Here is a 27,726-nt window from a genome sequence, read left to right as displayed (position 1 = left end):
ACCTTCTGAACAAGCTGAAACAATGCTAAAAACTTTTTTTCTATATAATCTTCAAAAGCATTCCTTTCTAATAGACCTAAAAAACCACATACAACCTTAGCAACCCTAAAACCCGCATATAACCTAGCAACAGGCAAGTAACTGGAAAAAACCCCAAACAATAAACCAATCATTTTTCTCAGGAATTGTGTAGAAGTAACTTTCTTCACTTCATAGAAATAAAAGGAACAGTGTCGGAAAACTGTGCTCCTCTAAAAGATTCTAGCTTTTGCCTAACTAATATTTTTTTATGGCTAATAGGCATTCTGATTAATTAATACAAGTCTGGCTAAAATTGCAGAAATTAATTCCAACTCTTGTTTGTCTCCAGCTTACAAACTCACTCTCCTCTTACTGAACCATCGTGCTTCACCAGTGTATTTTACTTAAGATCTGGGAGACAGGTATTTGGAGGGTTAATTGCACACTCTTTCAAATTGTTTTTGATCCCAACACTTGCAGATGTACATCCTGGTAGTGCTGGATGACAGAAAGCCAGGACATATATTTCATGGCTAAACTCCATTAACTAAATTCAGAAATGATTGTGGCAAATTTTTGTCCCTTGGATTCCCTTCTCTCTATTGTAGAGAGCAACTATTTCAGATCAGATGTTTCAAAAAGTCTGTAATCCTAAAGTTTGAGCTAACGATGATGGTGCAATTGATAGTCTTTTAGTTAAAATCAGATACACTCAAATGGCAAAACTGGAATGCTTTCTATTTTTTTAAATCAGTATCTCTTTTCCCAGTAAATTAGTCCCTTTTGAATTATTGCAAAGTATGGGGAAGTAGGTGACAAAAAAGATGTTTTACTTGTCTCACCATTGTAGAAACTCAGAAATAGGGAATGGGCTTTCTCTGTATGGTGGTTAATCTGAGGCAATCTCCCTGAGATCCAACTGTGCAGTCAAATGCCGCTCTCATGGACATACTCCCATCTTCATTTTCTTGACTGATGACTTCAAACAATTTTTCTTCCTCAGCTTTCAAAATTCTCTATTCACCTGGTTATCTTAACCCTTTGCTCATTGAACAGTTTTTTCCCCATCTATCTTGTCAAACCACATACTGAACCTGCGTTATTACTAGTTTTGACTACTATAATCTCCATCATCTTGCTTACATTGCGTTAAATACAGAATTTTTCTGTAAGAAATAACTGAATTATTTTTCATATAGTTAACTGCAATTAAATTATCATGTGGTTATCATAATTACCATTTAATCTGAGCAGCTCTCAGACAAAGCCTGAGAACAAATACTTAATAAAATTATATTCCTCTACTCTGATTAAATTTTCTCTTTATACTCCACTTTCCTTTCCACAAATCCTCTACATCACACACTTTTTTCTTCCTGTCTCAGGCCTATGCCAAATCACCCATTTTTTTCCTTATTTCTGTTCTTTGTCCTTAATTACTCAGGGTCCTGGCTTTTTCCCTTGCTACAGCAACACTGATACTCTGACAGTAGAAAAGGGGATGAAAAGTTGCACTTTCAAATCTTAAAAAAGCTCTTATTACTAGTAATGCCCATGGCTAAATATACAACCCCATTCTCAATTAGTCTTATTATTGACACACTGGTTGATCACATTAAGCTATATTTCAAATGTGTAACTTAATTAAACAAGGAGTTGCAATCACAGTGTGCAGTCAGAAAACCACAGTCAAGACAATTGCTGAAGCTTCTGTTGGTTTAGTGTCTGACACTGCAGTCATAAAGCTATCTAGGGGACATGCAAAGCTCTTTTCTCTCATCCTACACCCTAGGAACAATATAAATGGAGTTATTGTGGCATCAATTATGCTATCAACTTCATTAGTAGGAGCCTGCTACAATTTTTAAGTGAATGAAGAAATACAAAATGTCAATATAAATCCATTTTTACATTCGGATAAAAGCTATTTATGGATTTTTGCATCATATGCCAGGTCTACAGAGAGCAGAGCTCTAGACAGAAGCATGTACAGCAGAAACTGCTATTATATGTTTGATTATGTTAGTACAGATAGAAATCTCTGTTGCTTAGTCTTTGAATTAAATCTGAGAGCCTCTAAGGCTGACCAAGGGTACAAGATAGTCTCACTGCCCTCTTTACAGTTCTGGTGTTCAGGAAAAGCATTAGTGCTGAAAAATGTTGGAATTTCACATGTTGCATATCAAAACAGTTTTTGAGGCTGCCACCTGTCTTCATTCTGGTCTCTTCTTTAATCACAAAATGTTTCCTGCTTGCCTAGGGGAAAAAATGTTCAAATGTTCTTCCACTAAAACACTCACTTTTCAGTACTTTTTTCTGGACTACAAAGTGCTCTCATCTGAGTCTTAAATTTTAATGTCATTCAGACTCCTGTTAAAGTAAACCATCTGTGAATTACAGTCATAGTTATTTTAATTAGGAAAGCATTAGGGTTTAAAATGTTATTTTTCAAAATGACACATTTTTTAAAGACTAAGTAAAATTGGCATTAATGACTACTAAAGCTTCAATTGCTACTACAGGCCAGCTTTTCTTTTCTTTTTTTTTTTTTCTTCCTTGAAGAAAAGAGAAAGAATGGGAGGGAGCTGTTCTTTCTCTTTTTTCTTCTTTTTTTTTTTTTTTTTTTTAATTTTGCAGAAAAGGTGTAGGATGTAGAAGTACAGACATTCAAAACTACGGAATGGATGCTGAGATGGTGTGTAGGTGGCATGGAGGCAGTATTAGCTCATACTTAATAGGTGTCAAGGGAATGTGTAAAGCTGTTCTTTAGTTTAAAAAAGGCAATTTGTGGGAGTGCTGTGTGTTTCTGGCAGTACTTTCAAAATAGCTACCTACAAAAGACAGAGAACTATAGTCTAATGATATTTTACACAATGACACACATTTTCACAGAGCATTAATGAAATTTAGAAAAAAGCCTTAATACTATTGTAAAATGTGTCTTCTTGCAGTGTACATGTCTACAAAGATATTATAATTACAAATACAGGCCACTGATTTTAAGGACTGAAATTTTATTTTTAAAGGTTTACTCTCTCTGCTTGGCTTCATACATTTTAAAAGTGATTTTTTTTGCCTCCGCAAACTTGTGACATTGCACTGTGGTACATGCTGAATAAACCTGCATTTTAGCAGACTTTATTTATGGCCTTAATATAAAGCATGTGAGTAGTCTGGTATTCAAGCAAGTGACATCAAGCATTTATATATGTTCTTGTCAGGTGCTGGACTTTAGTGAGAAAACTGTCATTCGGGTCTCTGAGAAAGGGCAGAATAATTGTCACTCCTGTTCCCTAAACTGTACAAACCTCACAGTTCTTCATACTTGTGAGGCAACATGAAGAATTGTCTTACAAGAAAGGAAAGGAAGTGATCAGGAAATATAAGATGTATGTAAGAAACACTCAGTAGGGGAAACCCTACTCCAGTTTTATCTCATGGGATCTTGGTATTTACCGGACCTACCATTCTAGTTTCCAGAATTCTAGAAATAGACACAGCACCAAAACGCGGTGGTATATCCTCCCCTGCACCTTCTCCCCAGGCCTGCTCTTTGATCTCATTCCTAACCTGGGCCAAGCCACTCATTCACAACACAGAAGAAACAATAGGAAAGGGTCTCTTGGCATGAATGAGAAATACAGGCAACAGGTGACAGGGAGAGCAATGGCACAGAGAGGAAGCACTAAGGCAAGGGACAGGAAAACTAACCACAGACAAATAAGGGATGAAGACTGGGACCAAATATGAAGCAAAGTATCTAGAAAAGTGTCAAAAGCTGATAGATGTGGGAGAGGAGAGAGGAAGGGGAGGACAAGGATTCCAGATCTGAGATGCAAAAGATATCCTAAAGAAAATTGTATTAGCAAGACTAGCAATCCTAAGCAAAACCTGAAAGATGGATGGAGAGATGAAGGAATATATTCTAGAGGGGAAAATATACATTTTTCATAGAAATATGAACTAAAAATAGAGCTTTGTGTTGAAAGAGTGAGAGCCTGTGAGCATTCTGAGGCCGAAGTCAACCATCCATCCTATTCTCTGGCTGAAGGGAAGCATGGATTTGTCTAGTGTGGCACAAAGTCACTGAGTTAGCTTGTGGGCAGTGTCTGGCCCAGGCCAGTCTTTTGGTAGCACTGGTGAGGTCAAAAGTCACTGTCTGGTGGTTTCTGCAACTAGCAAATTATTTCCAATATACGCTGAAGTGACAAGAATAAACAAAAATATAATGGGACAATATAATTTTAATAATATAATCCAAAGTATAAGAGAAAAATAGATGCTTTTGTTTTAATAATTTCTCTTAGTATGACCCCCCCCCCCCACCCCTTGCCGCTTGTCCCGGAATATTTTTAATTTTTTAATTGCCCAAAAGAAAATTGACTTTTAAAGTAAGATATTCAAACCAAATAGGAAATTGACTTCAGTTAAAATTACTAAATAAAAAATTAATGAACTGGCATAAAATTTATGAGCTCTAAAGTTTTCCTACTTGAGAGAAAGAAAAAAGTTAAGAATCCCTTATATATTAGATTGGTTGCAAAGTACTCCAGTACTTCAGCATATCAGCTACAAAGCAATTCATATAGCATGAACACTTCAATTTTAAGGCAAAATAAAGAATTCTGTTTAAAAAAACCTTTAAAATTCTCTGAAATAAGAATAGAATTTACATATGTATGATTTCATACACTTCTGCTCATTCCTCTGATTTAATTATATGCCACCTATGTTCTACAATCTGCTATTTAATCATAAATATATTTTTTCCCAAAAAGAACCATAGTATGCCAATATTATATACTGATATATTGAAATTTAAAAATACTTAAAGACAGCTCTGTCAAATTCAATGACTGAAACACCCATAGAACAGTAATAAAACATGATTTTGTCTCTGACTGGCAAGAACTGTGGATCAGACTTTGTTTTCCCTTTGCAGTTCTAGAAGCATTAGAAGAATTTAAAAATCTCAAAAGGGACTTCTGAGATTTCTCTATATTGAGGACTCATTCTCTGTTTTAACACTCATGACTGCAAGTTTGATAGTACAGCTCCACAATGGCAAAGATCATTTCTCCACAAACACTGCTGGCTCCTGAAACAGCTTCAGCAATGTTTGTAGTTGTGAAAGTGTGAACTGACACCAACACAGCCTCTGTCTCAAGCAACTACCTCATTTGGAGCTTCACTGAAACATTCCAACTGATTCTCCTGTATTGCTTATTTCATACCTGATGAGGTTTTGGATCATCCCATTTGAAACTTAAGACTTGTCTTATTCTTTGACAAATGAGTGATCTCTTGTGTTCAGAATTTCTACTGATAGGAAGGAATCATCGTGGGTTAGAGGAAGCAGCCTAAATATTAGAAAGATAAACTAAGACAAAGCTTTTATTAGGATTTTTTTTTCAGGATTGCTATCTTTTAACCAGATAAGCATTTCTAGCAGTTAAAGGCTTAAATATTCACTTTCAGTGAAGTCTGACTTGTGCAGTGCTTGTATTTAACAGATGCACATTATAGTAAAAGCAAAACTGAATTGATGTTTTCTTTTTCTTCTAGTATAGTAAGAGTTTGCATTTCAGCAAGCTCCATCTGAAGTAACTCAGAAGGGTTAATTGCAGACTACTGACCTTAGCTAAACAAAATGTAGAGTTCCAAGTTTTGATGAGAAATCTCAGTAAGCTATGAGCTAACTCTTTTTTATTGAATTTATATTTGCAAGTTTAACAGCTTGAGGACTGATAATCCAAACAAATGAAAGTTTCCTTATGTCAGTGAAAAGAGCCAAGGACTCTTTGTGCCCATACTTCTCCCAAAGCATGATGATGTTTGCAAATTAAGTCATGCCATTGGGACGATAGGGTTTACTTAGCTAATGCATCACTGTGTGACAGTAAATGAACATAGCACTGAAAACGGGGATTTCTAATATAAAGACCTTCACATATTCTGGGGGACAGGAGATTCCTCTGCTTTACATGGACCAGCTAGTATTTCTGCTCAATTTAACTCTAAAGTTACTACATATCACCTCACTGACTTCTCCAGGGTTTAAACAAGTCTATTACTTTCTCTCTGCCTGGAATAGAAATGGTTTGTTTTGATTTGGCAATCCGATTTTCTCTTATATCAGATGTCCCTAGAAGTCACAGTAAGTAGCTAAGCTTGTAGTGATCAAGTATATATTTGAGATGAAAGAATACCTTATCAAGACTGCACACAGAGTCAAGATGCAAAAATTGCCCTTCACTAGTAGCTCTGCACTTTCATAATTCCAGTACTTAAGTGCATGACTGAAACTGCATGGTATTTCTGCTTCAATTAAGCCCCTATTTTATTGTCCTAGTTTAGTTATCTCTATCTCAGCTTACTCAAGGAGCAGCAACATTTCATAAAGCTATCAACACTTCCGTCCGTACATGACAACAGACAAGCTGGGAGGGAAGAAGACCAGCCTGGCTGAATAGCGAGCTTTCACTGGAACGCAGGAAAAAAGAGAGAGTTTATCACCCTTGGAAGAAGGGCCAGGAAACTTAGGAAGAGTACAAGGATGTCACTGGATCATGTAGAAAAAAGCTTTAGAAAAGCTCAGCTAGAACTCAATCTGGCCACACTAGGAAAGATAATAACAATCATTTCTATAAGTACGTTAACAAAAGAGCAGGCCCAAGGAAAACCTCCATCCTCTTTTGGATGCAAAGAGGAAAAGGCATAGGTATTTAATGCCCTCCTTGCCTCAGTCTTCAAGAGAAAGACTAGGTATTTTCAAGGCAACCAGCCTCCTGATCTGGTATACAGGGCCAGGGAACAGAACAGACTCCTTGTGGCCCAAGAGGAAGTAGTTAGTGACCTATTGTCTCACTCAGACACTCAGAGGGCACTGGATCGGGTCCATCTGGGGGTACTGAAGAAGCTGGTGGAAGAGTTCCCTAAGGTGTTCTCCATCATTTATCATCAGTCCTGGCTAACCAGGGAGGTCCCAGACAATGGGAGCTTGGCCAATGTGATGTCCATCTACAACAAGGGCCTGAAGGAGGATTTGGGAAAGTACAGCGTGAACTCACTGCCAGGGAAGATTATGGAACTAATCATCTTGAGTGTCACAACACAGCACTTACAGGACAATCAGGGGATCAGCAGCCAGCAGGAATTTAGAAAAGGCAGGTCCTACCTGACCAACTTGATCTCCTTTCATGACCAGGTGACCTGTCTAACGGACGAGGGAAAGGCTGTTTGTCCACCTAGACTTCAGTAAAACCATTGTTACTGTCTCCCATAACATTCTCCTGGAAAAGTGTCAGGTCATGGCTTGGACAAGTGTATTTTTGGCTGGGTTACAAACTGGCTGGATGTCTGGGTCCAAAGAGTGGTGGTGAATGTGGCTGGTTCCACATCCAGTTGGTGGCCAGTCACCAGTGGGGTTCCCTGAGGGTCAGTATTGGGGCCAGTCCTGTTTAATATCTTTATCAATGGTTTGCACAGAGTTACCCCCAGTAAATTTGCAGACAACACCAAGGTGGGTTGGAGTGTTGATCTGCTAGGAGGCAGGAAGGCTTTGCAGAGGGATCTGGACAGGCTGGATCAGTGGGCCAAGACCAATGGTATGACATTCAATAAAGCCAAGGGTCAGGACACACTTTGCCCACAACAGCTTCAGATAGCTTTTCAAGCTTGGGTCAGAATGGATAGAAAACAGTCCAGCAGAAAAGGGCCTGGGGATGCTGGTTGATAGCTGGCTGAACATGGGCCAACAGTGTGCCCAGCCAGCCAAGAGGGCCAGTGGCATCCTGGCCTGGATCAGCAATAGTGTGGCCAGCAGGGCCAGTGAAGTGACTGTCCCCTGTACTCAGCACTGGTGAGGCTACACCTCAAATCCTGTGACCAGTTCTGGGTCTCTAACTCTAACAGAGAAATTGAGGCTCTGTAGCATGTCCAGAGAAGGGCAATAGAGCTGGTGAAGGGTCTGGAGTGATCCTGTGAGGAGCTGCTGAGGGAGCCTCCATTATTTAGCCTGGAATAAAAGGAGGCTCAGGGCGGACCTTGTCACTCTATGGCTACAATGAAAGGAGATTTTAGCAAGGTGAAGATCTGCCTCTCCCCCAGACAGCAGATGACAGGACAAGAGGAAATGGCCTCAAGCTGTGCCAGAGGAGGTTCAGATTGGACATTAGGAAGAATTTTTTCACTGTATAGGTGATGAAGTATTGGAAGAGGTTGCCTAGGGAGATGGTGTAGTCACCATCTCTGGCAGTGTTCAGGGAACAATTTCATATGCCACTTATTGCTATGGTCCAGTTGATGTGGTGGTGCTCAGTCAAAGGTTGAACTCAATGATCTTGGAGATCTTTTCCAACTCTAATTATTCTATGATAATAAATACTTGCTTCTAACACGTAAGCTGGTGAAGCAAGCAGAAGACATTGACCAACTAATAGTGTTTGCTCTTATGCTAAACAGTAGAAAATAAACCAAAATCAGACCCTGGTATTGGATCTTCTGCACTTTTTGTCTGTTTGAGAACAGACCGGAGTCTGTATTTACAAGAGAAGAAAGAACATGTTCTGTGAGTAGGGTCTGAGCTTTGTTTTGTAAGTTAATAAAACACTCTTCAAACACAGCTTATGTGAGAAGGAAAAGAAAAATTGTCAAGCAGGAAATAAATACTGAGATACCATTTTCTTTACTCATTTTCAGGGATTTTAATTCCGAATACTTTTCCCTGCCCCAGGTTAATATCACCTTTCTCAAAATGGGATGATAGGTACAGTATCAGAAGAAAGTTAAATAAAGTATCATCCAGATTCACTCAGCTAAAAAGTCCAGATCTTTCTTTTTCTCCCTCTGCTCTTGAGCTTATTGGCAACTTCATCTTCTGATGATGAAATATAAGCAGGAGGTTGATTTCAGATCTGTTGCTTTCTCCTAAATATCATCATCTTCGATGAGGGTATTTTAGCTATCTTTTTGGCTCATTTTTTTACCTGAATTTGAAACAGCTCTTCAGGGAGGTGTATGTAACAGTGTTGGGGAAGAAAATTTTTGATTTATTCATGAACTCCTGCAACAAATAGATTTTCAGTTCCAGCAGTGACTCATTTGAAGTAGTTACTGCTGGCAACAGTGGCTGAATAAACTGGTTATATGTGTAACCCCCTGCTTTTTGGATGATTTTTAGTAGTGCACTACAGATGACTCCTTTCTTCTGACTTTGCTAGCTGACATCATCCTTGCTTCCTTAATTCTTTTTTTTTTTTTTCTTTCCTTTCCTCCTCTCTCTTTCTACCTTTAAAATGTTTTCTTTTTTTCAGAATCCTCTGCTGTAAAAGCATAGAGGAGAGTGCCCATGACAAATGCAGATTGTGTAAGCTTCTTCATTTAGATTGTTATTTAAAGTTCAACTTTCATGACTAGTCAAATGAATCAAAAAGAAAATTGAGAGAGAGATTATGTGACACAGACATTAGTCACTTCTGCTGATAGTTGGGTATATGATTTTGTATCACCTATACAAAAGAGGTTAGTACCAAGCTGGTATTCACTAGACATTTAAAAAACTGGACTTAAAGTGAATTTTCTTCTTAAATTTTCTTCTATGTTTTTCATCCTTCAATTTGTTTTTTATACCTCTCTGTGGCTTGAAAAGGGAGTACAGAGAAGGTCACTCATTTTTTCAAACCTTGTGCCTTGCAACTTAGTCTGTTGCCATGTGCTTCTTATTCACTGAGTGACAATGGTATAACTCTCACCCCCAAACCCTCTTACTCCATTTAACTTATCAGTGTCTCTGAAGAGTTTTGTGCCTTTCTGTTCTGAGAGATAATGCATTATGCACTGCTGTAGTTTTGCACACCTGACTTGTCCTGGAGTTAATGAGATTCTGGAGTCAGAACTTCTAAAATCTGTTTGAGATCACAAGCTTCAGTCCTCTGCATGATGGAAGGATTCTGTTTTGCAATTTCCTTTTCATATTTTTGTCTTCCAAGGTTTCAGGCTTGTTTTCAAGTGCCTATCACTACAGAATCACTAGACTTGAGCTCTAGGTTTTCACTGATGACCAACTGCTTTTTTTTCTGTGCTGTAACAATGGTTCTTCTTCAGGGAAATAAACTTGATAGGCATCTTGATCTGTCTTTTGTGACTGGAGCACAGTATACAATTACTGTTACACAGCTTTTGTCCAATGTCAATCTTGTTCTAAAGGTGAGAGATTCTCTCATCTCCAAGTAATTGTAAGTGAAGGTACAATTTCTAGATGTTAATAATTGGATTTTCTTATAGGGAATCTTGTGGCAATGATGAAGAACATAGTTTAGAACAAACTTACAAAACCTGGGTAGCAAAAGCAGGTCTAGTATAATATTGATTTCTTCCTCAGTCTTTTGGTCTTTCGTATTGAGGGAGAGGGGCTATATATGCCCTCTGCTTAGTGACTAAGCTGTGGCTTTAAACAGTATTTTGATGAAACAAAAAATTTCTTATGCGTCTGAGTGCAGGTGATCATCATGTTATATGTGCTCCCAGCCAGTTGTTACTAAGGAATCTGGGCCACTGAAAAATACCTATAGCACACATTCTGACTTAGTCTTTGGCCTTTATAAACAGCTTGCATTTATTCAGAGGTCATACATTAATTAGAAGACCCCATCCTTTAAACTGAAGAAGCCTATGGGAGTACCCTAACCACTGTCCAAGCCCTTAACTTCACAGCTGTCCCTGAAATTGGTCTGGATGCACTCTTGTGCAATAGATTTCAGTCCTGCTAGGCTGGAAAAAGGCCTGAATCTGAAGCTCACATTGTCTGCAGGAATGCTCTGTATGTGAAGCTACAGAAAGCTTCATTTCTCTTCAAGAGCTTCTGTACTGTGCAAGGAAACATGTTTTTCTTTTTAAAATGCACATATTAAAAAAATCAATCCCACACGATTACAAACCTATCCAAAGCAGATAACTGAGTGCTCTGGACAAATGGAGACATCCACCTTGCAGTCTTCATGCTGGTGAGAATTAACTAGGATATAAATAGGATAAGGAGACAGGATAGGGAGTTGATAGCTTCCTGTTTAGTGTTTAATACTTTTTGTTTGTTTGTTTGTTTTTTTAAGTTGATGTAGGACAACCTCAGGTTCTCTGGTGTATCTCTGGATCAGCATGCCGGCACCTACAAATGCACTGACTACCTGGGAAATCCTAAATAGCTGTTTAGAGTCTGCCCTGTTATGACAGCAGAGCATTTAGCATAGGATTTTAAAGAAATAAAATATGTAGAGTTATTCAGGAACCATTCAACCACTAAAATGTATATATCAAATACCTTCAAATTTCTGGATAAAAATTTACATAGTGCTCATGGTTAATTGGATCTTTTTCTTCCCGCAAGAAAACACTGGGTTTTTGACAGTCATAAAACTCTGAAAATCAGTTTGATAATTTACCTAGGCATTTATTAAATGTCAAAAAGAATACACTTCTGCAAAGGATCTGGTGGCTTGCCACCAATGGAAATGACTCAGCTAGCTTGTTTAAAGAATGATATTTTAATTGCTTTGTAGATCACAAACCTGCCAGCCTTGTAATTTACACTGCTGAAGAACAAGACGACATCTCTCCTTGGCACTCAACTTCTTCTTCTCTCCTGCTGCTGTATCAGCCAAATCTTTATACCTAGAAAAATCAGCAGAAGTAGAGTTACTCTAATGTTGGCCTGGTTGACATCTTTATAAAAATTGACAGTTTTCCTTTGACTCTCAAATCTTTGATATCCAAACTGGAAGCTTAGGATTCTGGTCAGGGTAAAGAAAACAAAATGGCAAATCACTCTAAATCTTGTATATTATTAGACATGACCTTGGTTAATAACAATTGATGCTTAAAACTGAAATTTGCTTCCTGTCAGTTCTTTGGATGCCTCACTGAAATCAATGCCAAAGGAATGAAAAGCCTCCCCAGTCAAGATCATTGTGGCTGAATTGGGTCATTGAAAGGAGGAAAATATGTTTTCAGTATGTATCATATAACTTATGCCTCCTAAGGAGTAAGTCATAAGAAAGTGACACTGACAAAAAATATTTTCATCCATCTGAAATAAATTTTCATTATGAACAGAAAGTTATGGAGTGTAGAGACTTCCAGGAACCTGGAAGTTCAGTTTACACTACTGGAAAGAAGTTCAAGAGGAGACTTGATTATTGCATTGAGTACCTTCAAAGACAGAAAATGCTGGATATTAAAGGGCACTTTGATGTACCAGATAAAAATATCAAGAAAGAAAACTTAAGTAATACAAAGTCCAATAAAGCATGAAATTCAAATTTTAACTGTGGACTTAATAAGTTTATCATAACTTATTACTAAAGAAATAGATGAATTTTGTTCATCTTAATGCCGCATAATATTACTATACTTTCTTGGAGGTCTAGATCTGACTGCGTGTAATAAGTCAGAATGCTTTTTCATTAGAAAAAACCAGGCTTTGAAAAGTATATACACTATGCAAACATGTCACTTTTGATTAAACTCTCAGTGAAATTGATAAGTTTTGAAGTTTGTGTGTTAATTACATTTCCTGACATTTTATTTATTTATTTATTTATTTATTTATTTATTTGACAGCCAAATTCACCAATAGCTCTGCTACAACCCAAAACAGATCTGTCTTGGGACCCCCTTGTACACACCATGGTAGGCAAAGCAGTAGTGCTAGTGCTATAATGACTTCAGGGACCTCAATTGTCCCAGCAACTGTGGCAACTCTGGAGCAACAGGTGCAGGTAAACTGCTGTAGGACCAAATTTCACTGAGACTTCCAGTTTTGTATAGCTGCACAGACCCTTGGGTATCTCAGCTCTGGAAATATTCTATTGTCTGGTAGCAGTCCTATAGCTAAGTCTATACTAGTAAATGAAAAGTGAGAGGGACTGTTTCTCTGACATAGAAACCATCTGGCAAAACCCTAGCCTGATGACTTGTTTATGCATTTAATATTATGTATGTAATCTTCCATGTTCTATTAAACTCTGTCCCCTGCCAACAGAGTGTAACCTTGTCTAAGCCACCTTCTTTGACTGGTCACCAGCCTGTCCTAGTTCCTAAATTGTGCTCAGGAACTGTTTGGAGGAATGCTGGTAATAAGGGTCCAAAACTTCACCACAGATCCTTGTATTTAGTCCCACACTCCAGATTAGCATTAGAAAACTGGAGATAGCACTTTCCCAATACTCCACTAGTGTATGGTCACAAAGATACTTATTTTACAGGTTTCTATTAAGGCCAGGATCACCTTGTTTCCCTACTTGTATCAACAGGTTTTTTTTAGAAATCACGGGGAATCAGAGGTGTGAGAGAAGCAACTGCTGGAAAGCTTAGCAACTGCTGACTGAAGCAAAGATGACTAAGCATTGACTCACAATGCATGAAGAAGTAACTGCCAAAGTGGTCAGCCTGAAACTCCCTTACAGTAGAAACCCAAATAAACATATTTTTCTCCTGAAAAAAGTCAAATTAAAATTTAAAAGGTTGAAGTTCTAAGTTTGGCTCAAGTTTTCTTGAAAGACATGCAAATGATAGAATTCAAGGACAGCCAAACATTCCTTACAATCTGTAGTATATAGGATGCAGACAAAAATGATCCACCATTTTCCTCCAGCTTTTAAAGTCTCTGAAATTCCATCACATTATCCTAGAAGTCTAATCAGAGTTCACAATCCCCTTCTGTTTGTTAAAGCAACCTCTATCTTAGAAAAGGAGGGTGAGTTATGATACTAGAGAAAGAAGAAGCCATGGAAATTTAACTCTGCCATAAACTTCCTCTGTGAATACAGTGGGACATTTGGAATATGAACTACTTTTCCCAATGTCAGACACTGAAAAGCTGTGCTCCTAGCCTGAGTTAGTCACCTTGTTCTCAAAACAGTCTGTGAAGACAGGTATTTCCACAGGGTGACTTGTTCTGTGCATTCTAGATATTGTGGATAAAATGAGAAGACATTGCCCTCTGGAGGTGCCTTTCCCCACTGGCCACTGATGGGCTCAGAGGAGAAGTCCAGACTTTCATTCTGGGTGACTCAGAGGAAGCTCACCTTTATGCCTACTTGTCTGACTGAGCTACTCATCCTGCAGAGTAACTAACAAAGGGTCTAAGAGAGCTTCTTTATTTGTCCTATCACTGGTTCAAATCTACTGGCTAAGCACCCAGAATGAAAAAGTACCTTTATGTCTTGTGTTATCATCTGTTATCAATCATTTCCATCTTGTATAAAGATAAGGACAACACAAAGTTTGCAGCTATTTTTCAGCCACAGTGGTTCCTCAATTTGACTCTCAGTCCAGTTGTGTATATACCCATTCCTGAATGAATGGAAATAAGAGGATTACACCTATTGGTGGCAGCCCAAATTTGTCCTGGACAGAAGTGATGGTCTAACCATAAGCTTACATAATTTCTTCTGTATTTAGTTTTAAATGAGTGAACAAACTAAAACTTTTTTCTTTAAATTGACAATGAACTAAGATATAAAGAAAGGAACAAAATTTAAAGGTGTGACATTATTATCAAAATCCAAAATATCTTTTGGATATCAGATACTTTTTACTGTGCATTGACCTGGTGTTCCTTTGTAGACACAATAATTTAGTATCTTAAATTTAATAATTCTCAGGAATATCAAAGTAACTTCTTTTTTTCAGAATTTATTCTATCACAGAAATTAGAAATAAGAATACTGAAATAATGGTACAGGCTTGTATAGATAAACTTGAATTACTTGCAACAGAGGAGCTTGCTTCTGGGGAAATGTGATCTGGGCAGTCTGAAACTTTCCCTTACAGAGAATTCTTCCCCTAGCAACTCCTAATTGCTCTGAAGGGAATGAACAAGACCAGTTAAGTACCAGGCTTCTTCCCACCTGACAAGCCACACATTTTGCCCCAAGTGGATAATGCAGATTTTATTTGAAGGGCTTTAGAGAGAGTCCTAAGGAATCTGGAAACCATACTCAGTGCTATCTTGCTAAAAAAGGTCTTTAATCCTGTGAAATACATTTCAACTAAACTTTGATTTACAAGTTACTTTCTTAAGATTCAGTAGAATAGAGTATTCTGGTGTCATATCCCTTACTGTAATATTAACAAATGTTTACAATAGGTCAGATGAACAGTGCACTGTAAGACCATCATGTCTTTCCACTGAATATGAAGATGCTCTTGCCTCCAGCCTAGAGCCTATTAGACAAAGTGAACCTAATATTAGAAAAAGTGAATCTCTTTCATAGCCAGCAAGCTAAAAACTCCACTCTTTCATGGCCAGAGCAACTCATTCACTAAAGGATTCAAAATAAAATACAAAACAGGGAGATCTAAAGGATTAATTTGAATCAATGTCACTCCACTGCCATGTCAAGACTAATGTACTGTTGATTAGGAAATAAATGCAAAAAACCTCTTCTAGTTACAAGTTGAGACAGTGAACACTACTATTGGAGTGAAGGGGAGTGTCCCCAGTGCCCATCCACATGATATCAGTGTGAGAGAAGATCCATTTTCCCCATCTTTTTCCTTTAGCACCCTCCTTGTCCTAACTTGTCATTTTCAGAGGCATAAACAGAAGAAAGACATTCTGGCTAGACAGGCTCACAGCATGTACAGACTGGCCAGGATTCTCTGATGTTGCAGAAATGTGCTCTGACCTCTCTTCCTTTGCTTCTGAATGATGTGCTCTATCAGGGAAATTTTTTGTTTGTTTGGAGTAGATACTGCTGCCAATAGCTTGTGAATAGGGGAAAACTCGATTCTACTGGGTCTTCCCAGATAAGGATGTTATCTAATCATTTTCTCCCTCACCTCCCTAAGTGCACAGCTGACAAGATCCAGCAGGCTGTTTTTCCCCAAGACAGAATATTCTGCAGTTCAGGTTATGGCACAGTAACCCACAGCAATATTCTCAGCATGCTATTTGATTTACACAGAGTGTGCACAAATGGGCTGTAGGGCTATAGTCCCTGTTCTGTATGCACAGCAAATCTTTAAGCATTGGAATAAACACAACTCACTCAATTTCAGTGGCACAACGTGATAGAAGACACTAAAGGAAAAAACACGGCAAGTACAAAGGGCAGAAAAACAAGCAGCTCCAAATCAATAGCTTAATAAAAGATGTCTTTGAACTGAAACCACAGAACTCCTTTTGTTGGTTGGTTGTTTTGCTGTCCTTATTCTGAGGTCTCTCTCTTGCCTAATTAAGAAAGAAACACCAAAAATAATAAATTTAGAGGTAGCTACTGACTGCAGTCCAATGTCCTCAGTAAGACGATAGTTTCTAGTACTTCAAGTCAAATCTTTCCTGAAGGAAGCTCCTTCTTTCCATGTCTTTGTCTTGTTGCTTAAAAATAGAAATCACATATGGCTGGCAGGTAACTGCTTTAAAAGAGTGATAACTTATGTGCTTTCAAGTTTTAAATATCCAAACATAACTTATGTAAGGAAAAATGAGTGACACTCTTGTCAGTATAATTAATTATGTTGTAGTTTAATTTTCTCTTTCTTTTGCTTACTATAATGTACTCTGTTCGTCAAGGTAAACTGGTATGACTTAATGAGATCTATCGAAAAGTGAGTGAATAAAAGCAGCAATCAAAATTTAATTGTGCACCAGATTTCTGCTAGAAGAAATGAAAATATTGCCATCATAAAGGTTCAGGTTGTGCTGTCTTGATAAATTTGCTTTTTCCTCCTTTTTTTTTTTTTTCTTTTTCTCTTTCTTTGACAATCATTAATTGTTGATAACTGAAGTATGTAAAAGAAATGGACTTTGTTTGCCAAACTTGTCACTATGTCCTTATAACTCAGGATTTTTAGTTTTGTTTGTTTGGATTTGGGGAGGGTGGGAAGAGTGGGTTAGGTAAGGTTTGTATTTGAAAAGTCTATCAAGTGAAAGCTGAAACATCTAGAGAGTTTATCTACTGAAGAGAGATTTCCTGAAAAAATTTCAGTAGAAAAATTATAAAGTCAGTGAGCTGCAAAGAATAGGATGGAATTTTGATTAATGTTACCTTTATATAAAGGATACCTATTCATTCATTCATTCATTCATTCATTCATTCATTCCTCTTCCCTCTGTAAATTCTTTTTTTCTTGAAGGAATAACCTAATTATTTTTGAAATATGAGGAGCATGGGATATTCCAGATAATTGAAAAATGAGAAAATAGATTATTATAGTTTCCAAGAAAACAAAAATGATTGTCAATCTCTGTACAATATATATGACATAAATATCTTATCATAGAGCATAAATATTAAGAACTAAAGCACATATTCAAAATTTTTGAGAGAATAAATCTTTGGATGTGAAGAAGAAAACGATGATCTTAGAAATAACAGATTACATCAGACAGACTGCATTTGGGGCTTCTTTTATAGGACTACAAAAATTCAGTATAAGAAGACTATAAGGTTTGCCTTTTTTATGAAAAATTTTGCACAAAGGCTGCTTCATAAAGACTTACAAAGAAATAATTCAGAATGTTGTAAATGTGAGTGTGAAGTGCAATGTAGAAATAATTATTAAGTATATATGGCAATGAACCAAAATTTCAAAGTATCTGCCTACCATAGCAGTATTGATTTTTTTAATATCTTAATTGATATCAAGCAACACAGTCCTAAGTGACTAGATCTTCAGACCAATAAGAACTAAGGGAGAAAATAAAAGTACAGCAATTTTGGAAAACTAATAATGCTAAAAGTGATCTTACAACAAACTGACCGGTTATTGTAGTTTTTACTTTGTTTTTATATATGCCTCTGGATGTTTTTCTGGTAAAATATACTGGTTTTTTTACTTCAACAATTAAAAATCCTCTTTCTATACCGGGGTCATAGGAAAATATACAGCATAATTTAATGTGTCTGTGGAAAAAGGAAAATATACTCAGAGTGATAATAAGTGACATGTAACTGAGGTAAAAGAGCAAAATTTAGGACTAAGAAATAAAACTGGACGAATACTCAGAAAATTCTCAGAACAAAATTTTACAGTGACTCAAATGTGAGTCAGCCACTGGGCCAATGTGGAGCTCAGTAGAGGGAGGGTCACGACTCTGAAATCCACTGGATCAAAACACCTTTGCAGAAGTGGCCATTTGGGATGTTTTAATTTAGACTGAATAAAAAGTAAGCCAAATTTCTCAGATAAAGATACTACCTTATGACAGATGATAAAGAAATGAATTGGAGGAATTATTTGTTCTTTTGCATTAGGCTTTGGAATCCGTAATATTTTCTAGACATCTGAATTTCAGTTTCTGAAGAAAAGAAGTAATGAAGATATGTGTTCCTTAGTCCTGGATTATTTATTCATATACTTCCTGTAATTAAGCAGAGGCTTCTTCATCTCAGTCAATGTGGCAGCAGAATACTGAGTAGACTATAAATTATAGTTCAGCTCTTGGGATTAGTGGATTTAACTGTGCAAATAAAATATATGATTTTGCAACATCTGCTAAAGATTTGATAAAGATTTACAATATTTTTGCACTATCTTACTTAAAGCTGACATTCCCATTTCATCTTGATAAAGCAATGCAAAACATATTTACTTTAAAAATTGGCAAAAATCACACATTGTCTCAGAAATATGCTAGCATTGAGCAAATAAGCAGCTTTATTGAATCTACAAACATACACATCTGATTCTACCTCAGCAAATATTTGCATTTAGGTCTTGCCAGGTAGGTCTTTTCCACAGCTAACTACCTCTTCATGCTCGGGCATCCCACCAACACGCACACAGGGCCATAAAATGCTTCACTCTACAGAGAATACATGGGCTATAAAATAAATTTAAATTTCTTTGTTAACCTCCTAATTTGATTGTGTTTAATCCAAAGTTGTTGTAGGACTGGTATCTAGTGAAGCTCCTTTCCTTTCTCTACAGACACATAATAGGGCATCAAAATCAAAAGTCCTTCAATTGAAACACCAAAGTGGGCTTGTACAACTTTCCTGCTTGGTCTCCTGGTGACATTATTACTTCAGTGGCTCACTGTTTGCCAAGAAGACACTGCCTTTATATTTCACTGGGAAATATACTGAGATAGAAGCATATTGCAGAAGCAGAAAGTAAAACCAGAGTCAAATGGAAATTGTGATATTAAAGAGAAATAGGATTAGATTTGCTGTTCCACCTAGATAATGCTTTATTTCTTCATTCCTTTTTTTTTTTCTTTTTTTTTTTTTTTTTCTCCTGTGCAACCAGTACTCAGCCAGAGAGAAATGGGAACATATAAAACCCTTCCCACAATATTCACTAGTAGCTTAGACAATGTTTATTGGGATTAGGGGGAAGGATTTTTGGACCTTTTTAAACCATATGGCAAAATAGCTTTTCTGTGAGATCATCTTTACTTCTTGCTCTCTTCTGTGGGAGCTTTCCTTGTACCTTTGAACCCTGTGAGTGCTATCAGTCTGGGTAACAGGGATTCTCCTGGCTCTGGATTGTATAATGGTTAGACAAACTGTACAACAGCATCATTTTTCAAGATACGCTAAGGTCGTGTGCCGAGAGTGGACCAGATTCTGCTCTCATTTAGAGCGGAACACAGCTGGAGTAATTCTGCTAAAACAGATGATGTTAAATTAATGCCAAATTGGTCTAAACAAGAAAACAAAGTAAGATCCAGTGATCAAGATGCATAAAAGGATTTTATGGGCATACTCGCATAGGATTTTGTGTTTGTTCTCAGACATCACCAGTATAAACTGCCCACGATTATTCAGCCTGACTAGGAAATCTAGCCTTAGGAAGTGTCATTCCAGGTTCTTCTGCTGAAGATTAAATGGTTGTAAAGAATATCAAGATATGGATAGGGAATAATTATTTGAGTTGCCTGGAAAGAATTTAACAGCTGCAGAGCCGCAGGAAGAAGAAACAGTAGGAGGGTCACAGTTGTTTCTGAGTGTGAGGCAGCTGGACTGCATCTATACAAGTCCTATGACCTATACAAGTCCTATGACCATAAAAAAGCAGCACTCAAGATCAACTAATATTTTTCTAAGCACTGAAATCATGCAGACATATTTAATTAAGCAACAAATAACATGGAATTATTTTAAAATTATACAGTGAAATTAATTTATGTGACAATTTGCGCCTTAATCTGATAATTCAAAGTTCCTGCATAGTGCCACTGGCATAAACTAACATGCTGGATACTTACTTCTTTAAAATATTTATTTTAAATACATGCTGTTTGAAATTAATTAAGAGGTCAGTAATTATAACAAGCATGTCCTTAGAAGAGTTTCAATGTGTAAGGATTAATGAAAATACTAGTAGTTGATAATATTTTAACAGGTTTATTTCTATGGCAGGCATTTAACTGAAATTCTTACTACCACACATAAATTATCTTTATCATTATGTGATGTCAGCAAATTATGAAGTACTAAATAACAATTTTTGTTGGAACATTTACGTTCTGAAACAAAGTTATTAGCTGCTTGCTATAGGCACACTGAGCTCAGTCAGTTTGTGAGATATGGGTCAAGAACTTTCATTATGCTTATTTGTATAGAAATATAATTCTATTTTTATAATCCATGCTTTTAGATGAAATCCAGTGCTATGGTAGGTATTTTAGTACCTTGTGAAAACATTTCTCGATGTTTAGAAATGGCACAAGCTTTAAAATTCACAGATGTAAAACATGAATAGATTTTTATAAGGATTGTAAGGGTTATTTAGTGATCTAATAAACATTTTGTTAAATTTGAGGGATAAAAAAAGTCAAGTGCTAGTGGAAAGCAGAGCTACCAAGGGTGGCACTTAAATCTAGAAATGAAATAAACATTTTAAAATTTCACAGATCTTGAAGTTAAAATAAAGAAAACTATGAGAACTGCTGAAACAGTTCAGCCGGAATTATGCTTGTGTGCCCAATAGATTTATTATTCCCTAAGGGAATTAATGTCGCTGTATGCACCTAAGAGTGGAGAGAGAACAATACCTTGAGATTCTCACTGAAACAGCCTAAAAACCGGGACATTCACTATTGCACAAAACAATACATTCTGTAAGAAGCTTTACCAAGTTTTATGCATTCTATACTAAATGTAATATACATAATGCTGATAGATTATTCAGATATCACACCAAACATTTGAAAGTTAGGAACCATCAGACTTAACTGACCATGTCATCTTTATTTCCCTGTATCTGGCTATTTAATGACCTAATTACAGGCTCCTGCTCAAGGGACCTCTTTTCTTGTCAATCTTGTAGAACTGTTAAGTGTATGACAGACATGAATAATTCAACTGACTTTGATAGTTTACACAAATTTTCACATTTATAATTGCTTTAGAAAATGAGGGTTGCATTATAAGATTCTGAAGATGCCCAGCAAACAATGCTGATATTTATTTTTGCCTTCAAAATACAGCTAGATGCCTTCTAAATAAAATCAGGTGTCTCGTCTCCCACTGAAAACTCCAGTCAAAAGAGAAACTTTTTTCTCTTATAGTCAGCCATTTGTGCACTCTCTGTAAGCCCCAGAAACAGCAGCAGCTTCACCATCCTGACAGTCCAAACTCTGTGACATGTAACATAAGGACTGATACTCTTTATTTACAATACTAATTCTGTGTGCTAGAGGACTGGTGGTACTATGGTATAGCTTCAAAAACTGCGCCTGTCTCGACTCTGATATGATGTTCTCTGGTTTTTTTTGGAGCCTGTTACAAAGTATTGATTTTTTCCCTTGCCATAGAATGGAGCTACACTGAGCCTGGAAAATACCTGCAAAAATGGATAAACCTAAGAAAAGTCAGTTGAATCCCATGCTAAAAGTGATTGCTTTTCTTTACACCATACAAATGAAGTCCTGGTTAATAAGCAAGTCACCACAGGTGTATGAAGTTATCCTCTGCATTTCTTGTTTCTAAAATATCAAAAAGGATATAATGGGGATAATGGGGCAAACAAGCCAAATGGATACAAAGGAACAAGTCCAAAAAAGGTAAAAAAGAATAGCCCATCTACAGTCAGACTGCATAGAAAGAACTATTTATTTTTTCCATAATATGAGTAGTCTGGTAGCTCTTGCTACACTATCACATTGTACAAGTAGATTTGAAATGGTCTGTAGCCTCTAAGAGAGTCCCAAATACATAGTTGCATCTCAGAAATTCCCCAGGGTGATTTACTCCAATTCTAGGCTTGTCAGGGAAGGTGACAGAGCATTCTGGCTTCTGATCATCTCCTACATGATAATCAGCCCCTATCAGTAAGGTTTCATGGCAAATGAGTAACCTAGAGTAATTCTGAGTGCTGTAAATTATCCTAAACTGGGTTCTGCTATCTGAAAGGTTGGTAAAAGGAAAAGAACAAAATAAAAGCTAGGGGTAGAAAAAGGAAGAGGAGGCTTTCAGAGTGATGCTGCATCTAAGTCACCAGCACAACGAAATGTGAGAAGACAGATCTCTATAGTGCTAAAGGCAATCCTGCCTCCGATATATTGCAGCTGTGTTAATTACCAAAGAGTGGGAACAGCCTTGCCCTCACAGCTGGGTGTGATAAAAAAAGTGAGATAGTTAGTAGAGAGCCGGAGTCTTCTGGCTGTACTGTAAGGAGGAAGGGACAGGCGGTTGTATGAGGGACAGATAAGGTGAGTCACTGTATGAGGGACAGACAGGGTGAGGTGGCTGGGACAGGGACAGGAAGCAGTGAGCTGGGACTGCAGAAAGAAGAGAGAAGAAGGAGAGAAAGAGCCAGAGCTGTGTGGAGCTGCCCATAGGATTGCTACATAAAAAAAGGTATGAAAGACTTCTAGATAACGTGGTGCTGATACTTAAAGCCCCCTGAGGTTTTTAAAGAAGCACTTTGAGTGCAGTGACCATCTTGCCTGCGACAATGAAATACTTTCCTGGAGATCGCTGAAGACCTGTTTGCCAGTGGGAAGTAGAGAATGAGTTATTTATTTTTCATTTCTTGTTTTATCTATTCAATTGTATTTATTTCAACCTATGAGTTTTATGGCTTTTCTCCTAATTCTCTCCCCTGCCCCACTGAGGCAGGAATGAGGTAGTAGCCACTGCTAGCTGGTGTTAACTAATGGCTTTTCTTCATCCAAGTGCTTTATTTGGGATGCTGGTGGATGAGAGGCTGGATATAAGCTGGCAATGTGCATTTGTAGTCTAGAAAGCTAACAGTACCCTGGGCTGCATCAAAAAACAGTGTGACCAGCATATTAAGAGAGGTGATCCTGCCCCTCTACTCTGCCCTTGTGATTCCCCATCTGGAGTACTGTGTCCAGCTCTGGGTGCTCAGAACAAGACAGACATTGACCTGTTGGAGCAAGTCCTGAGGAGGATCATGAAGATAGAGAGCTGGAACACCTATTCTATGAAAATAGGCTGAGGGAGCTGGGGTTGCTCACCCTGGAGAGGAAAAGGCTCTGGAGTGACCTTACTGTGGCCTCCCAGTACCTAAAGGTGGCCTACAGGAAAGCCAGAGAGGGACTTTTAACAAGGGCAGGAAATGATAGCACAAGGGAGAATGGCTTTAAAATGAAAGAAGGTAGGTTTAAATTAGATATTAGGATGAAATTCTTTGCTGTGGGGTTGGAAAGGCACAGGAACACGTTGCTCAGAGATGCTGTGGATGCCTTATACCTGGAAGTGTCCCAGGCTAGGATGGATGTGGCTCTGACCAGCCTTGTATAGTGGAAGGTGCCCATGACAGGTCGTTTGGAACAACATGATCTTTAAGGTCCATTCCAATCCAAAATATTCTATGATTCTATAGTAATTACCAAAATTGCCAAGGACACAGACATTTTGAAAATCACAGTTTTAAACTTCAAGCATGACCCTCATTCCTCATGGGAAGTTAGTCATTATGAGGTTTATGAATTTGCATTTAAAGTGCCCTCAGAACTGATGACTTTAAGATACTCTATTTACTCACCTTTGCTTGCATTCTGTAAAAAAGACAAACAAAAATGATTACCCTCAATCAGAAATATCACTTCCAGCTCTAGATCTGAAGCAACAAACTCCACAAGTGCCATTTGATATAATTTGATATCATTACATCTACTCTAATGAAATACTGCTTTTTAAGCGCCAGTCGGATTACTTCATGCTCTCCTTGCAAAGATTAAAGGTATCATGGCACACATCAATGTAGTGCTCTATGAGATTACTGATACTGGATAGCAGACAATAAAGCTGAAAGGGCCAGTGTGATGATGACCCATCACTTTGACTCTGAAATATTCTGCTGGCTTTTTAAATTCAAAAATTATGTATTAAAAAACATTGTAACTTCCTTGTTTTCAAGAGGGGAAAAAAGAGAGGGGGAAAGAAAGAGAAAAAAAGTGAATAACAAAATGTTTCTGGATGAAGGAAGTTTAGATATACAATAATGACTCATGCATATAATTTACAAACATAAAAAACATCTGTGCTAACATCATCAGCTAATAGCACAAATTTGGTGAAAATATTGCAAAGCCCTGTTAAAAAGGGCTTTGTAGGAAAAGGACAGACATTACTTGACAAAGCAATGATATCAGCATTAGCATAATCTTTCCTGAGAAAAAAGGTTTCTCTTCAGAATGATCTCTAAGCAAAGTCAATTATTTGAAAGAGTTAATAATAATTTAATGCTCTGAAGCACTAAGGTTTTGATATAAAGACCACTATTAGAGCATTTCATTATCAATGAATGCTGCCCTGCCTAGAAGTACAGAATTCAAGATCTGCAGTTCAGTGTAGCTTGAAGGATAAATTAAGAACTTCATACTAAAATCAGAGGAAAACCTGTAATTAGAACAGTCTTCAAACATACCTTTTTCATCCTCACTGCTATGATTACCATAAGAATCCATTATCATTGTGTTCCATATAGTTCCTTCCTAATGTTTTCTATTAAAATGGATGTTTTGCCATCTTTCGAACTTACTTTAAAACAAAAAATCATCAGAATCTTAACTCTTTATTTCCTTTTTTAAAATAAAGCTTACAGTTGGTGATTTAGATGTTTTTACCTTATTCATACAGGACAGTAAGGTTAGATTATGAAACGAGGGAGAAGAAGGAGAAAAAGAGAGGAAGATGGGGAAGAGAACGAGGAGGAGGATGAGAAGGAAGAAGGTATGACATTGTACCTCCAAACCAGCATTTGTCTTAACAGGATAAATAACTACTTATAAAGCTTCATGGCTGCATTAGCCTAAGTAAAACTAAAATATTAAATTGGTGCAATTTAAGCAATTTTAAAATATTATTAGAAATAGTAAATCATAACACTCTAATGACTTATCTCTTCTTGCAACAATACTGTAAGGAATGTTTCTACACACAGCCCTCATGTTCTCCTTTAGACTATGAAATTTTCCCTCCTCTTCCTTGAGCAGCAATAGAAGGCAGGATGGGACCCCCATGATGGAAAACACAAGGGTGAACTGATAGAATTAAATCCAGAAAGACCATCTAGAAACCTGAGAGACAGTAAGGAAATTCCAAGAAACATTCAAAAAGTGCAGAAATAGATGCAAGGAACAGCACACTAGAATTTGGGCTTTCTGAACAACATGATTTCTGCCAAAGAAATCCTGCCATTCTCATCTGCTGAGTGAAAGGCTTAAATTGCTTATCAGTTCCAATAATCCACAGAGGCTATCCTGAGCTTCAACAGCTCTGAGAATTTCCTGTAAACTGGCAGGGAAGGGTAACACAGATGCCTCATTTAAGGACCTTGCAGTCTCCACTGCTAAGCAGTGTCCCAGACACAAGAAACATGGGATGTGTGAACCTCAGTTTCTAAGTTAGTAGTAAACTCTTCCCTGAGCAAGGAAACCAAAATATAGACAGGGAAGAAACTGGATATAGTTCAGCAGCTTGCTGAACAACATTAAAGTAGAAAGAGAAAGAAAGAAAGAAGTATTTTAATTTCTATTTCAATTTAGAGAACATAGAGCATTTGTAGAGGAGGATGGTACCAAAACAATTTTTTTCAGAGGAAGTGAAACAGAGCATCTTACTGCCTCATTTTTTATCTCAACATCCCTGAACAGCTGTATTCTCATACTTTGCTGAGGTTATCTCATGGGTCTTTGATAGTATAATTACTTTAAAAAAATTATATTCAAAATAGCTTTTACATGTCTTCCTTGAGCACCATGTGAGGTGAATGACACAAAAGTCAGCCAGGATTCATTTTATTAACTGATGCAGAGAGATTAGATTCTAGATATTGAACTTGTATAACGAGGCTCTCTGTGTGCCCCAGAGAGTTTCTGAGCCCTATTAAGCTGCACTGGAAACAGAGCAGACACTTGATACTTTTCCTATTCCATGGCACCAACTACCAAAACCATAATAAATTACTGTTTATACTAATGGGCTTTTTGTATATCTTATTCTAAATTAGATATATTTTAAATTAGAATTATTTAAAATTAGATATAATTTTAAATAAGATATCAAAACACTCAGTACTGGAAAGAAACAGCCATCTACAGAGAGTTGCTAATTTCATGGCTATTTTAGTGTTTTCTTTCTTCCAAGAAAAAAAGATATTTGAGGATACTTTACCTATGTGTACAATTTGGGCTGCAAATTGGAAACTTTAAACCGTTTAAAATTTTGTTTGTGCCCCTGTCTTGACTTAAAAAGCAAAATGAGTATTTAAAAATATACTCCCCTGAGGACTGTTCTGAAGATACTAAGCAAAAAATATGGGTAAGCTTTTCCAGGAGTGTAAAATGCATGTAACTCAAGGTTTTCTGTTTTTAAGGTAAGGTAAAAACTGATCCTTGTCTATCTGCTCACAGAGCTTTGAAATTGAGTCAACACTGCAGGTAAATTCAGCAGAAACACTGCATCTGGAGTTGGCAAGTCAAATATATGATTTCTTGATTATCTTAATTTTACAAGGTTTAATAGCATCTGACTTTATGAATTCTCATTTTATTTTATATCCGTTGAAAATAGGTGTTACAGCTTCCATTTAATAATGAGAATTTCTGCAATATTTCTCTTCTGATCAGTGAACTTTGGTGACTGAGGGGTTCACCTCACAGCTCACCTCAACTTTTACTTTGGTAAGACAGAAGCAGAATCGGTAAATTCAGAAGGTTAGCAACAGGAATAACGACTAAGCTTTTTAGCCTAGGAAGATATGCTCTTGCAAAATATACCATTTCTTTAGCTACTCTCTCTTAAGCCTTTGTAGTTCAAATGCAACTCATGAATAGGTTAAAGACAAGTCATATTAATCCCTAATTAGATAGCAATAGAAATTTATTCAAATTCATCCAGTTAAGAATGAACTGCTATTGTCTGATTGTGGATAGAATATAGGTCTTCCAATATTCCATCAATTTGCCACAAAGTCCCCTTATTCAAACATCCTGTCTTCTTATAAGCCAGCAAAAAGAAGTTGTTTTAATTTTTTAATTATTAACTATTTTGAATTCTGACCACATTATCTATATGATAAGGATGACCAAAATGTAAGGTCACAAAAAACTACAGGGATGGTGAGGGAGGATAGTAATTCCCTATCTTTTGGGAATTTGGGTTGGGACTGGGGCCTCAAATTCTCTTTAGAATACTAGAAATACCAGTTTGACAGCAAAGGAAATAAAAATTTGAAAGATGAAAAACTCCATCAGCTCCAGGTCTGTAAGCCTATATGGAA

At 37.1% G+C, this 27,726-nt stretch overlaps 1 protein-coding gene across 1 annotated transcript in view; it reads right to left on the bottom strand.

Annotated features, from left to right (window-relative positions):
- MYO16 (myosin XVI) overlaps positions 1–27,726 on the bottom strand; it is a gene marked incomplete at its 5' end in the record, with an annotated part of 289,157 nt that overhangs the window by 47,646 nt on the left and 213,785 nt on the right. Inside the window, 1 exon segment of the mRNA XM_083883531.1 lies at positions 11,583–11,688. Coding sequence (XP_083739657.1) covers positions 11,583–11,688 — 106 coding nt within the window.

This window comes from Zosterops lateralis (genome assembly GCF_965231275.1).
Source record: "Zosterops lateralis genome assembly, chromosome: 2".
Classification (NCBI taxonomy): domain Eukaryota; kingdom Metazoa; phylum Chordata; class Aves; order Passeriformes; family Zosteropidae; genus Zosterops; species Zosterops lateralis.
Note: the sequence above shows the minus strand (reverse complement) of the source record. Positions and strands in the feature narration are given on the sequence as shown.